Source organism: Podarcis vaucheri (assembly GCF_965113315.1).
Source record: "Podarcis vaucheri genome assembly, chromosome: 2".
Classification (NCBI taxonomy): domain Eukaryota; kingdom Metazoa; phylum Chordata; class Lepidosauria; order Squamata; family Lacertidae; genus Podarcis; species Podarcis vaucheri.
In genome coordinates, this window is record NC_138760.1 from 42,814,016 (window position 1) to 42,826,530 (window position 12,515).

The 12,515-nt window shown below is 42.2% G+C and overlaps 1 protein-coding gene and 1 long non-coding RNA gene across 2 annotated transcripts in view; one reads left to right on the plus strand and one right to left on the minus strand.

Annotated features, from left to right (window-relative positions):
* The window catches only part of LOC309521947, a 183,512-nt gene that overhangs the window by 136,610 nt on the left and 34,387 nt on the right, over positions 1 to 12,515 (plus strand). The window contains exons 9-11 of the long non-coding RNA XR_014214797.1: positions 7,746 to 7,910; positions 10,493 to 10,691; positions 11,310 to 11,442. This is a non-coding gene — a long non-coding RNA (uncharacterized lncRNA). The remainder of the gene's footprint in view (positions 1 to 7,745; positions 7,911 to 10,492; positions 10,692 to 11,309; positions 11,443 to 12,515) is intronic.
* Positions 1 to 12,515, minus strand: part of LOC309520977 (myosin-3) — a 32,898-nt gene that overhangs the window by 8,632 nt on the left and 11,751 nt on the right. Inside the window, exons 15-28 of the mRNA XM_082203054.1 lie at positions 11,969 to 12,278; positions 11,349 to 11,428; positions 10,646 to 10,733; positions 10,442 to 10,559; positions 9,935 to 10,058; positions 9,718 to 9,854; positions 8,292 to 8,547; positions 6,444 to 6,686; positions 5,952 to 6,128; positions 5,251 to 5,396; positions 5,072 to 5,162; positions 3,080 to 3,469; positions 2,584 to 2,710; positions 1,065 to 1,183 (exon numbers count right to left, since the gene is read on the minus strand). Coding sequence (XP_082059180.1) covers positions 1,065 to 1,183; positions 2,584 to 2,710; positions 3,080 to 3,469; positions 5,072 to 5,162; positions 5,251 to 5,396; positions 5,952 to 6,128; positions 6,444 to 6,686; positions 8,292 to 8,547; positions 9,718 to 9,854; positions 9,935 to 10,058; positions 10,442 to 10,559; positions 10,646 to 10,733; positions 11,349 to 11,428; positions 11,969 to 12,278 — 2,406 coding nt within the window. The remainder of the gene's footprint in view (positions 1 to 1,064; positions 1,184 to 2,583; positions 2,711 to 3,079; positions 3,470 to 5,071; positions 5,163 to 5,250; positions 5,397 to 5,951; positions 6,129 to 6,443; positions 6,687 to 8,291; positions 8,548 to 9,717; positions 9,855 to 9,934; positions 10,059 to 10,441; positions 10,560 to 10,645; positions 10,734 to 11,348; positions 11,429 to 11,968; positions 12,279 to 12,515) is intronic.

The window sequence follows — 12,515 nt, forward strand, 5'->3', positions numbered from 1 at the left end:
GCATCCATTTATAACTGAATTCATTCCATAGATTCTTACATTGGTGCTCTTGGAACAATGCCTGTGGTGTTTTGCATGTATAATCTCAGAGTAAAGCTATCCTGACAGAAGTCAGGATGAAGCAAGAGGCTACTTTATTCACACAAAACTCAAGCAGTTTACAATGCTGAAGAGACCTATGAGTGCCCAAGAAAGTGTTCCAAGTCTTGGATTACTGTGAATTAAACATGTCGCCTGCAAGACCAGCAGACTCACTGCTGCAATATGTGGTAAAGGTAAAGGTAAAGGAACTCCTGACCATTAGGTCCAGTCGTGGCTGACTCTGGGGCTGCGGCGCTCATCTTGCTTTATTGGCTGAGGGAGCCGGCGTTTGTCCGCAGACAGCTTCCGGGTTATGTGGCCAGCATGACTAAGCCGCTTCTGGCAAACCAGAGCAGTGTATGGAAACGCCGTTTACCTTCCCTAATTGTGACAGTGTTATACAAGATAGTATAGTGATCTGGAGTGAGTTAAAATATTTGTTTATGCCAGTAATACTTACACCTGAAATGTTTAGATTTTTTTAAAGAAGGTTATCTTGATATTCACAAATAGTGAGTTGGTATTTTGTTTGACAGATATGAGGACAATTAAAAATGGGAGCACAATCCTGTGCATATCTGCTAAGGAGTGAGTTCAGTGAGTCTTGGGCTATAATCCAAACCCATTTTCTCCACCAAACTGAATGCCATTTACTACTCAGTAGTTGTATAGGATTGTGCTGTTATTCCCAGTGCATCTGTAGACCTAGCCTGATAGCATGAGATATACGGTAATTAATTTGCATGATGTAGTCATGGTTTCTGCTGACTCCATAAACAAATACATCCCAACTCAACTTTTGGACATAGTTTCAATGACAGCTCATCATGGTACAGTTGTGTTGCATATTGGAAGGGTTGAGAACCTGCTGACAGATGTGTCCACTAAAGTGTTGAAAATTTAAATTAAATTCTTCCTATGTTAATGTATTCCTTTTAATGAATCAAGAGACATGTTCCCCGGCAGTCTAGGCTTATGAATACCTTGCTCTCTTCCTCCAGGTGCCTCTTTAGTTCTTCTATTTGCTGAGTAAATGCTTGCTTGCTTCTGGAAAGCTGGGATATTATGCTCTCCCTTTCCTCAAGTTGACGTGCCAGTTCACCTGTGACGAAAGAAGACAAATTCTTAATTTGCTAATAGCGGTGATGTTCACTATAACCTTAGGTGTGATTCCATATCTCCCAGGCTTAATTCACAGTGTCAGCTCTATTAACCACATGCCTTTAAGAATTATCCCCCCACAACAACCTTCCTTTCACAGAACTGCTAGTCCAGAAGTAGCAGGGCATGAACCTTCCTAGAAAATACACACAGGTCCCACCATCCGCACTTAAAAATTATGCCCAAACCTTGCTATATGCACCACAGCTTCACTTATCCAAACAGCCCACTTCCTTGGTTTTTTTGTGTTTTGTTGGCTGGCAGCAGCCATTTTCAAGCAGAAACCACAGAGAGTGGGAAGCAAGACTGGATGAATCAGAGAGCAGGGGAAATAGGACAAATCAGGGAGCAGGAGAGATAGAACAAATCAGTTTTTCCCTCTGTCTCATTTTTGCTGATGAGTTGCAGCCGTTTCAAGAAGAAACCATGGAGGTGGGGAAGATATCAGACAATTCCCGCATTAGAAATGTTTCCATAGGAAACCATGGAAATTGTGGACTGGTTATATATAGACACACCTAACAATTTCCAGGATATGCATTGGGGTCGTAAAACAGGACCTGCATGTACACGCCAACATAAAAGTCTAATCCCTATTATACTGGACTTGGGGTTTGCTGCTCAGTGATGCTTGAAATTCACTCTGAATTTGCTGGAGACAGTTTTGAATGCCTCTTTTTTTAATGTTCAGTGCATCTTACAAAGCAGAAGTGTGCACAGTGGCTCCCATGGTGAGATAGTTGTGAGCGAAGTGTGGGTGCAGCTCATTTCTCACTAACGAGCAGCTTGCAAGAAGCACAAAATGAAGAAGCGCAAGTCATTTGTGTTCCCTCTTTTGTGCAACATACAAATGGCCATCAGATGAATTCCCTTCCGCGTTTTATTAGCCCGCATGTTCCAGGGCTCAGCCTGACATTCGCAATACGGATTCAGAGGTTTAGTCTAACATTTTGCTTTCTCTTCATCTGCCATTGCACCGGTTATTCAACTTCCCTTGTTACTTCAGCAACAAGCTAGAATAAAGTTCCAAGAATACTCTTTAAAAAATGAAAATCTACCTCCACACTCAACCACCAGATTATCACCTCGGTGCTCTGCCAGCAGAATACTTGAATTTAAACCAGTTTAGCCCCATGAAAGCCTGGTTTGTGTTTTTTATTGGTGCTTCTGAAAGCTAACCTCAAAAGCACAGACTAAAAATGTGTTGCAGGAACAGGAGACATTGCATAGATTCCACAGAACATAAATAATAAAAACCGTTCACCTTGAAGCAAATGATGGAAAGAAAACCCTGGAATGGCCCTTGTTTGCATCTTGCATTTCCACTGTTTTCCCCCTTACCTGACTCAGCTTGTAGACGGGCTTTCTGTGTTGTTAGATCAGTCACTGATCTCTGGTTTTCTTCAGATTTGGCCTTTATTTCACTGAGCTGGTCCTCTAATGTACGACACATTTTCTCTAAATTAGCCTGCGGTAGTAAGAAGTGAAATGAATCAGGATACATTATGCAGTCAGTCATGCATGTGTGTTTACTGAGAAAGTCAAAAGGAAACACACACAAAAGGAATAATTTATTGTGAACAAAGAAAAATACATCTCAAAAATGCTGAAATGGATGAATGTTTATTATTAAATTAGCCCAGTGAGTTTTGATTCAAGTGCCTCCTTCTAGGGCTTATATGTTTCTGCCCAAAAATCATCTGCTTCAAAGACCTTGCTGGGCAAAAGATCACCTTTTCAGAATATTTGAGATACATTTCTTCTTTTTGTTCACAGCTAAGAATGTACATATTGTAGTCTGGACTGTGAAGAACTACTCAAATTTACTTTCAAATACCTTAGACTTGGTAACGGACTCGAGATTGCTGGCCAGGTCATCAATCTCCATTTTGCACTCGCTCTTTTCCTTCTCCAACTTTTGTTTGACACGTTGCAGGTTATCGATTTGCTCCCCAAGCTCCGCCGTACTATCAGCATGCTTCTTGCGGAGAGTTGCTATTGTAGCTTCATGCTGCAGGGCAGATTCCTCCAGGTCACGCCTCATTTTCTGGAATTCTGCCTCCCGCTTCTTGTTAATTTCAATCTGGGCCGAAGTGGCCCCTCCAGCTTCTTCAAGCCTCTCGCTGATTTCCTCTAGTTCACGCGCCAATTCAGCCCGCTGCTTTTCTGCCTTCCCCCGAGTTGCCCTCTCAGACTCAATCTCCTCTTCCAGTTCCTCAATACGAGCCTACACAGGAGGAGGAGGAGGAAGTGGTTATGGTTACCAGTAGTTGATAATGAAGTTGTTGGTTATGTGAAGATGCTTCTTCACAAAGGTTCATAAATCAAAGAACGAGAGATAAGGAAAGGAGAGACCAGGAGCTCACAATCTAAAATCAACAGTGGCGAGATGGAAGATGCTAAGATAATAGCGAGAAAATGCTTGTACTTGGGCAAGGCTGCAGTTGGGAATAAGAATTCAAGAGGTTAAGACAAAGGCTTTGTAAAACGGGAGAATTTGGAAGGCGGGATTTGGAGAAAAAGAGACATTACATTTTCAGGGAGGAAATTCCAAGTAAAAGGGGCAGTGAGGAAAATGGAGGGAACTGGTGGAAGAGCAGGGCTGGCCCACCCATAAAGCAGAGTGAAGCAGGCACCTCAGGTCAGGGGTCAGTAAACTTTTTCAGCAGGGGGCCGGTCCACTATCCCTCAGACCTTGTGGGGGGGCCGGACTATATTTTGGAGAGAGAAAAAATTAACAAATTACTATGCCCCACAAATAACCCAGAGATGCATTTTAAATAAAAGGACACATTCTACTCATGTAAAAACACACTGATTCCTGGACTGTCCACGGGCCGGATTTAGAAGGCGATTGGGCCACATCCGGCCCCCGGGTCTTAGGTTGCCTACCGCTGCTTCAGGTGATGGAAGCCCTTGCAGGAGCGCCCCCATGGGCACCACACCTCCACTGCTGCTGGTGGAGAAGCAATGCTGGCATTGGCGCCAATTTCCAGCAACATAGGAAAGGGGTGCTTCAACAGGTGCAGTGCGGTGGGACGTGACACCCTTGCGGAAGGGATCAGGAGACTTTGGGCATCAAGGGTGAGAGAGTTGCAAGGAGCAAAGGACAAAACCAGGGATATATTGGGAAATATTAGCAGAAAGTCAGGTTGGGGGTTGTACTGGTCATAGATGGAAATGAGAAGCATAATGAGAAGAGCTGCTTCAGACACACACATTTGAAAACAGATTGTAATCTAATGTAATGAGGCTGTTGAAAACCAACTATTCAAAACAACAAAAATTTGAAAATGGAGCCACTGTGGTCCTAATTCTTTGTGTCCTACCAAACATATACTTGAAACAAATTAATCCTATTAAAATTCTGTCTTTCATTGCTTACAGACAACCTGTTTACTCAGCATTCATTTTTTGAACAAAAATTGTGTAGTGGTTATACAACATCACCTTCTGGCTGTAGTTACCCCACACTTTCTAGTGCTTTTTCCTGTCACTTTTCTTATCGAATAAAGTTGGATGTGTAAAAATGTACTGGTTTGTTGCACAAGAGTGCTGTGGGATTGTTCCTCTCTATTGTAATGTACCCACTTTCTTAAGGGTGGGTTATGATGGTGCCGTTACTGTGCTAAGGGCATATACCAGCATCTACCCAAATGGGTAGGAGATCTGCACAAGAGTGTGCTGAAGTCTGGACTCAGTCTTACAAGGAGGGCATGTTTCATTATATCAGGTTTACGTATCAAAGATTATTTATAACCAGACATTTGAATTCTTGTTACCAAGTGAAAATGAGCTGGGATGCTAGAATGAAGACAACAATTTATACCTGAAGTTCTTTGATTTTTTTCTGCAGCTGGATACCCAAAGTTTGCTCGTCTTCAATTTTGCTTTGCATTTGACTGTACTCAAAGTCTTTCCTATAAAGGAATTGAAGAGGCAGTTTAATTAAAAAGCTACCCCATAAACATATTTTAATATGCAACTACATATTTATGATTTCCGTACTTCTTCAGCTTTTCTTCTAGCTGCTGTTTATCATTTTCCAGATCCATTATGGATTCCTGGGCAAGTTTCAAGTCCCCTTCTAACTTTCTCTTAGCTCTTTCAAGATCCATGCGGATTTTCTTTTCCTGTTCCAAGGAGCCTTCCAGCTGCAACAAAAGCTTTATGTTAGTGCCAGTCTCAGAGATTTTTATAATGGGAAATTACTGATTCCTTGGGTTAAACTCAATATTAACAAAGTATGAAGAATGGACATTTGCTAGCAGGAAAGTGAGCATCTCTGTGTATATCTCCAGCTAAGATGAGAGGCAAAAAAACCCCAACACCCTTCATAATCCTCCTTCCCCATTGTCACACAAATATCAGTGCAAGGGTAGTGTTCCTTATCCACTATTGTTTTGCTAATGTTGTGCTTCCAGAGGATCTCCTCTGAACTCAGGGACCTTTAAGCCAGCTTATTCAGGGGGAAATATGTATGTTAGCAGGAGAGCCCTGTGTCCTGTTATGTGCAAGTTCCACTTGGGCACATTAACAGGCTCAAAAACAAACTTTGTTAACTTAGAGGTGTCTCATTTTCATTTCATTTCTTAATTTTTACATTGCTATAACTCAAGGCAGCTTATAACAATCCAGTCCAAAGCAAGTAAGTCATCATGAAAAAATATCATGCAAAGTTCAAGAATGACTGGGATTAGCTGTCTCACATCATCAACTTGCTGCTCCAGCTTGGTTTTCGCTTTAGTGAGAGTGTTAACTTTGTCTTCTTCAGCTTGTAGATCATCAAGAGCTTGTTGATGGGCCTCTTGGAGGGCTTTCTTCTCCTTAGTTAATTTTACAATAGTTTCATCCAAAACTGCCATTTCTTCTGTTAAGTTCTTCACCTACAAAACACAGCATAAGATTGTTGATGGTGTCGAGATCAGCTGAAATACTGATTAAGGATGATTAAGGACAGACATTGTAAGGATAGGATCATTGTAAGCTTACTCTTTGTCTTTGTCCTTAACTTACTGTCTTTAATTGCGGAGGTAGAGGCACGAGATGGGAAGCCGTTTTACATAAGAAATTAGCAATTTGTAACATGAGAGTGAAAAGTGTGACAATTTTTCAAAACTTTAAATGGCAATTGAATATCTTGGCAGATAGAAAAACAGATGAACGGGAAACGGCATTTTGAAGGCAATATTAAAGGTTACCTTGTTTTCAGTGGCATGCTTTTCTTTTTCAACCTTAGCCAGTGTTAACTCCAGATCATCAATATCTTTCTTCAGTTCGGAGCACTCATCTTCCAGTTTCCTTTTCTTGGCTGTCAGCTCTGCATTCAGCTCTTCTTCGTCCTCTGCTCGTTCAGTCAGCTCCTTGATTTTTGCCTCCAGCTGGATTTTGGTTTTGATCAGCTGGTCACACCTCTCCTCAGCATCTGCCAAACTTTCACTTTCCTTGTTAGAGAAAAGCGTATCATATGTATTATCATTCAACTCCATCAGGCAGTATAACAGTATACCACTTTCTAAATTGCCCTCCCCCTTTAAAGGCAGCTAAAAGCTTTGACTTCTCTCCATTTTATCTTCATAACTGGGATCCAAACCAATTCCAAGTCATCAAGGTGGTTTAGACTTGTGTTTGTCAAATGACAGCCACACATGACATGCTGCTTTAAAAACTGGTAAGGGGAGAGAAGGTTTTCAAAGACAGCTTCTGTTATGGCATGAGGGATGTCTTCTGTTCCAGGGAATTGGAGAACAAACAAACAAACAAACAAATATCACACCAGCTGGACACAAATTCATAGAAATTCCTAAGCATGTCTTTGCACCTCAGCCCATTAGTGTGTATCTTTTTGCAAGATGGACCATTCAGATCCAACACCATAATCATTTCCACCTTCCCACTATATTTACGCCTTCTCTTCCATCTCTGTGTTTGATTTCAAGATTTGGTGGTCACTTTAAATATATATATATGAAGTGACACTGTAGCATTAGTTCAAGATGGGGTTATCTGTGCTGTACCTATATAGCCAAAAAGGAAATGAAATACAAGAGAAGAAGGGAGGAGTTTTGTGGTGCCAGTATGACCTCTAAGGCTGTATGCTGTTTATTGTCTCTTGTTTACTAAGAATAATTCAGGGTGGGTTGCGCTGTGTGTGTGTGTGTGTGAGAGAGAGAGAGAGAGAGAGAGAGAGAGTGTGTGTATAAAGGCTATGTTTGTAAGCTTTTTCAACTGCTTGTGTTACCATTTGACTTTAACTGGCTATTCTTCAAACTTAGCATAAGTAACTGTTCTGGCTGAAGGAAGGAAGGATCTGAAAAGGATCCAGCCAATAGGCAATCCAGCTACCTAGCTGTAGCAAGTTTTCCTACAGTAACTGATGGAAGGGCTTTCCCTTCTCAATTACAGCAAAGGTGACTGGCATAGCTGTCAACTTTTCCCTTTTCTTGCAAGAAATCCTATTCAGAATAAGGGAATTTCCCTTTAAAAAAGGGAAACCTTGACAGCTATGGTGACTGGTCATCTGCTGCCCAGGGTGCCAGGTGAAAACAAAGGAACGACAGGCCAAATGCAAGACAGCAACAGGAAGGAGCATGGCATGAGGCAAAACAGCCCCATAACAGAAAAAGGCAGCTCATGAACAGCCTGAGATGGATGTGAAGGGCAGCAGGGTAAGTAGCGGCATGTCAGAGTACAGATCATAGAATCATAGAATCATAGAGTTGGAAGAGACCACAAGGGCCATCGAGTCCAACCCCCTGCCAAGCAGGAAACACCATCAGAGCACTCCTGACATATGGTTGTCAAGCCTCTGCTTAAAGACCTCCAAAGAAGGAGACTCCACCACACTCCTTGGCAGCAAATTCCACTGTCGAACAGATCTTACTGGGAGCTTGCTGTGAAGTTGCTGACACAATCTATAGATCTCAACTGGGGACAGCTGACTGACGGGGAGAGGGAAAGGCCTGATGAGATAGTGATAATTTAATAATTTGCTTAGAGCACCACATTTCCTAAAACTGACCCTGGGGAGATATTTGTGAATTACTCACAGACTGCACTTGAAGCTGCAAGTCATTTTTCTCCTGCAGCAAAGAGACCATTTTCTCTTCCAGTTCCTTCCTTTTGGCTTCAGATTTAGCAAGTTCTTCTTTGGTTTTGTTAAACTCTTCTTTCATGTTGGCGAATTCTTTCTCTGCCTCTGCACTCCTCAGCAGTGGCTTAATCTTGAAAAACAGCTTCATCCAAGGCCAGTGTTTGACGTTCATGAATGAGCGAATGTTGTACTGGATGGTGAAGATAGCTTCCCTGTGATGGAACCAATTCACAGAGTTACTCATTGCAGAAAGTTAGTTTTCCTAAGCAAAGCTCAGGAGCTCCTTAATGAGGCTTAAACTGCAAAATTCCAAGAGGCTTGCCTGCAAATAATTAAATGAATATGCAACTACTTGACCATTTAGTTCCCTTAACTCAGGGGTGGGGAAACCTTTTAAGCCCAGCAGCTACATTCCCTTCTGGGACCACATGCCAGAGGGTGGATGGGGCTGGAGGCAAAACTAGATAGAGCAGGGACATCCAACTCCCAATAGACTGCAGTCTACTCACAGTATAAAAAAAACTGGCAGTGATCTAGCCATTTTCATTGGATGGAACACAGTTGTTGAGCTTTTTTGGGAAAGCCAAAGTTGTGGAGCGTTTTTTTGGGGAGCCAAAGTTGAGTTTTTTTTCCTTTTTTGGGGGGGAGATCACTGAGGGGCCAAAGATCCACCAGGATCTACCAGAAACACCCTGTGATCTACCAGTAGATCGCGATCTACCTGTTGGACATGTAGAACAATGAAATTTTACAATTGCGCAGTAGGCTAGTTTCTCCATACACACCCTGTCCTCCATCCAGGAAAGCAAATTGAAGTTCAAGGGCACATTCCAAGCAGGCAAAAACACTCAGAAGGATGCAAAGCAGGCCCAGTGATGGGTGGAGAGGGTCAGATAAGCCTGAGGTTGCCCACTCCTCCCTTAACTTGAGCGAAATAGTGTTCATCACCCCTCTTCTGAAAAATCTGATTTAGCACCTACAGTTAACAGAATTTCAAGAGACCTGTAGCAGATATCTTTTGGTGCAAGCCCTACCATATCTACTCAGAAGTAAATCCATTGGTGCTTTCTGCCAGGTAAGTGAGGTTGAGATTGCAGCTTAAGCAATAGTTTCAGTTCGCCAGCATTTCTATGTATAACAGAAGAGGTGAGGTCTGCTCCTATAGCCCAAGGAGCTTTTAGCAGCATGGTAGGGTTACATAGGCACAACACAGAGGGGGTCGGGAGAAGTGGAAATTTCAAGGAGTGTTTCAAAAATATCATTTGTAGGGTATCTTTCCTCTAACACTTCTGGGGAATCAAGGTAAGGGCGGGCGGGGAGGGAAGGCTCTGCATCTAGTAAAGTGAAGCTCCCTGGTGTAAACCTGGGGAGAAACATTATACCTTCTTTCCACCATTTTTTGGTATTCTTTTCTCATGAGGTACCCTCTGCACATAGCTTGTGTGCGAGTGATGAGCAGTGCTAGACGTTCGTCTCTCATCTCTTCCAAAAGGCCCAGCAACCCAGCCTTGAAAAACACCTAAAAAGAGAAGGCAAAGTATAGTCGCTGCCCAAGTAGAGCCACTGCTTGTACTCTTCTCAGCACAGAGAAGTGCTTACTTTGGTGTGTCCAAATTTGTACTGGGTGTGATCAATATCAATAGATCCCAGCAGTTTCTCACAGGCTTTCTTGCTGTCCATAAACTGGCCCTCTGGGATAGCACTAGCATTCAGAACGCGGTATCTGTCCATTTAAACACAAACAGGTTTTAGCGCTCTAAACAGTGGAGAAGGAAGAAGCTCTTCCCCACTAGCAAACACTTCTAAACAGCTTAGGTAACTGCCCATAAATAGGCAGGAAGATTGTGGTTAGTTTGAGGAGGCTATGATACTTTTATCCAAATATTTATTTGTATTGTACAAAATCCTAAAGGGAAGTTCCCCAGGCAGGGCAGCATTAAAAAGCATATTTTCTGCAAAAAAAAATCCCATTGAATCTAAATTATAGTATAGAAAGTGATGCTCAAGCAGGCACAGGTGTCACTGTTATCCAGAATTCTAGACAGTGTTTTCCTAACAAATTGCCTCAATGCAAATTAGGAAGATCATAATAAATGTAGCTGAGACCTTTGTTTAAAATCCCCATATAAGATTCTGTTTGGAAATCCCTTCCTGCAGATTCGAATGCCTTCAAGCACTCCATTACACCTTAGCTGGTGAAGAACAAGCCTGTGATCCATTGCACCTGTTGAAGAGAAAACCTAAATAGCAGCTTTCCCTGATACTCGACTGAACTCCTGCTGGAAATGGATGTCAGAATGTCTTAGTTACCTGGAGTTTTAGTTTCATTGGGGATGATGCAGCGCACAAAATGTGGGTGAGTTGTCCGCAAGTTGGTCATCAGTTTGTTCAAATTTTCCTGTAATTTGGAAATTTATATTAAATGCTGTTAAAATTTTATTATTCTGATAAAAGGAGCCATATTATATTTATTTACAAATGTTCTTCTTCTTCCACATACCCTAAAATAAAATTGAAATGTGTAGGCTAATAAGGTCTGCTCCCCAAAAATGGAAATAAGATTAATTTATTTGTTACATTTACTGTACTTACCCCCACTCCAAGATCTAAACCTTATTATATACAAGCTTAATACCCATAAGCTCACCTTTAATATTGTCTATTTTATCATTTCTAATTATTATACTTTCTGATTCCTTTGTAATTTAAGTAATGGCGATCACATGAAAAAAGCAAAATTGTTGGGGTGTGGTGTTGTTGTTGTTTTAAAAAATGTACCCACCTCAGACGCATGATGAGTTTAGTCCAGCATTCAGTTTCCAACAAAGGATCAACGTCAAATGCATCACTGGGTGATATATGCTCTTAGGCACATCTATAAGCCACCCACCATTTGAACTAATGGCACCACATATACAAACTATTGACTATCCAATTAATGAGATTTGCTTCTGCAAAAAGATATTTATTGCAGCAGGGCACCTGTCTTTCTGGGGATGCCTGCAAGCCTTACCCTGAAAAGTGCAGAAACAGTTTGGAAGGAAGACCCCTTCTTCTTGGCAGCTTTCTTCTTAGTAGCACCACCACTTTCAGCTGCAAAGCAAGACGTAAGTACAATTGGCGATATTTCTGGTCAGCCATTCTGGCTATCCTTCTAACCATGGTCAGTGCAAGAGGTCACAGAGTTTTAAGCCAAATATAATAGATCAGGATGGCCCAAATTTTCATACCAAGTGGGCTAAAAGACACGGAACCCACAGGCCACACACTGCCTTATCAGAGAGGTGGGGTGGGGAGTGAGGCCAAAATTTGACACACCCACCCAAGTCCTTACAGTGCCTTCCCAAAGCTGGCTAAGTGAGGCACCACACTTTGGGGAGGAGGCTTTAGCTTGGTTCTTGAGCCCTCACCCCACCTGACCAAAGCTAGGAAAGCACTAACTAGGCTTTGGGAAGGAGGAGGGAGGACTCTAGGACTCTGTCAGAGCCCTCACATCTCCTGCCCAAAGTCCAGTGCCTTGCTTAGCCAGCTTTGGGAAGGCAGCATGAGAACTGGGGGGTGCATCAAATGTTGCCAGAAAAGGCCTTGAGGGCCATGTGTTGGACCACTCTGTAATAGATGAAGATAACATACCATCCTCTATGGTAGCAAAGGCAGCATAAAGATTGGCCAGAATCTTAATTGATGATTTCTGATAGAGTCCCACAACAGTTTCATTCAAAGGGTCTTTGTTCTTCTCCAGCCAGCCAGCGATATTGTAGTCCACAATCCCTGCATAGTGGACCAAGGAGAAGTGGGCCTCAGGCTTGCCTTTGACAGGCTTAGGTTTCTGGAAATTAGCAGATTTTCCAAGATGCTGGTCATAGAGCTTGTTCTTGAAAGAAGTGTCAGTTGCCTTAGGAAACATGCACTCCTCTTCCAGGATGGAGAAAATGCCCATTGGCTAAATGGAAAAACAAACAAGTTTTATTTCAGATATGTATTTCTATGAAGTGGATATTTATTTACAAGGCAACAGGGGTGGATCTATTATGAAACTAATGAAGCTTAAACTTCAGGGGCCCTAATCCCGGAGGGGTCCCAGAAGTGACGTTATTCCACATTGCTTTGAAAAAATTGGGTCTAGTAGATCCAGTTTCAGTCACATGACTGAAATGCCCATTGGCTAAATGGAAAATGC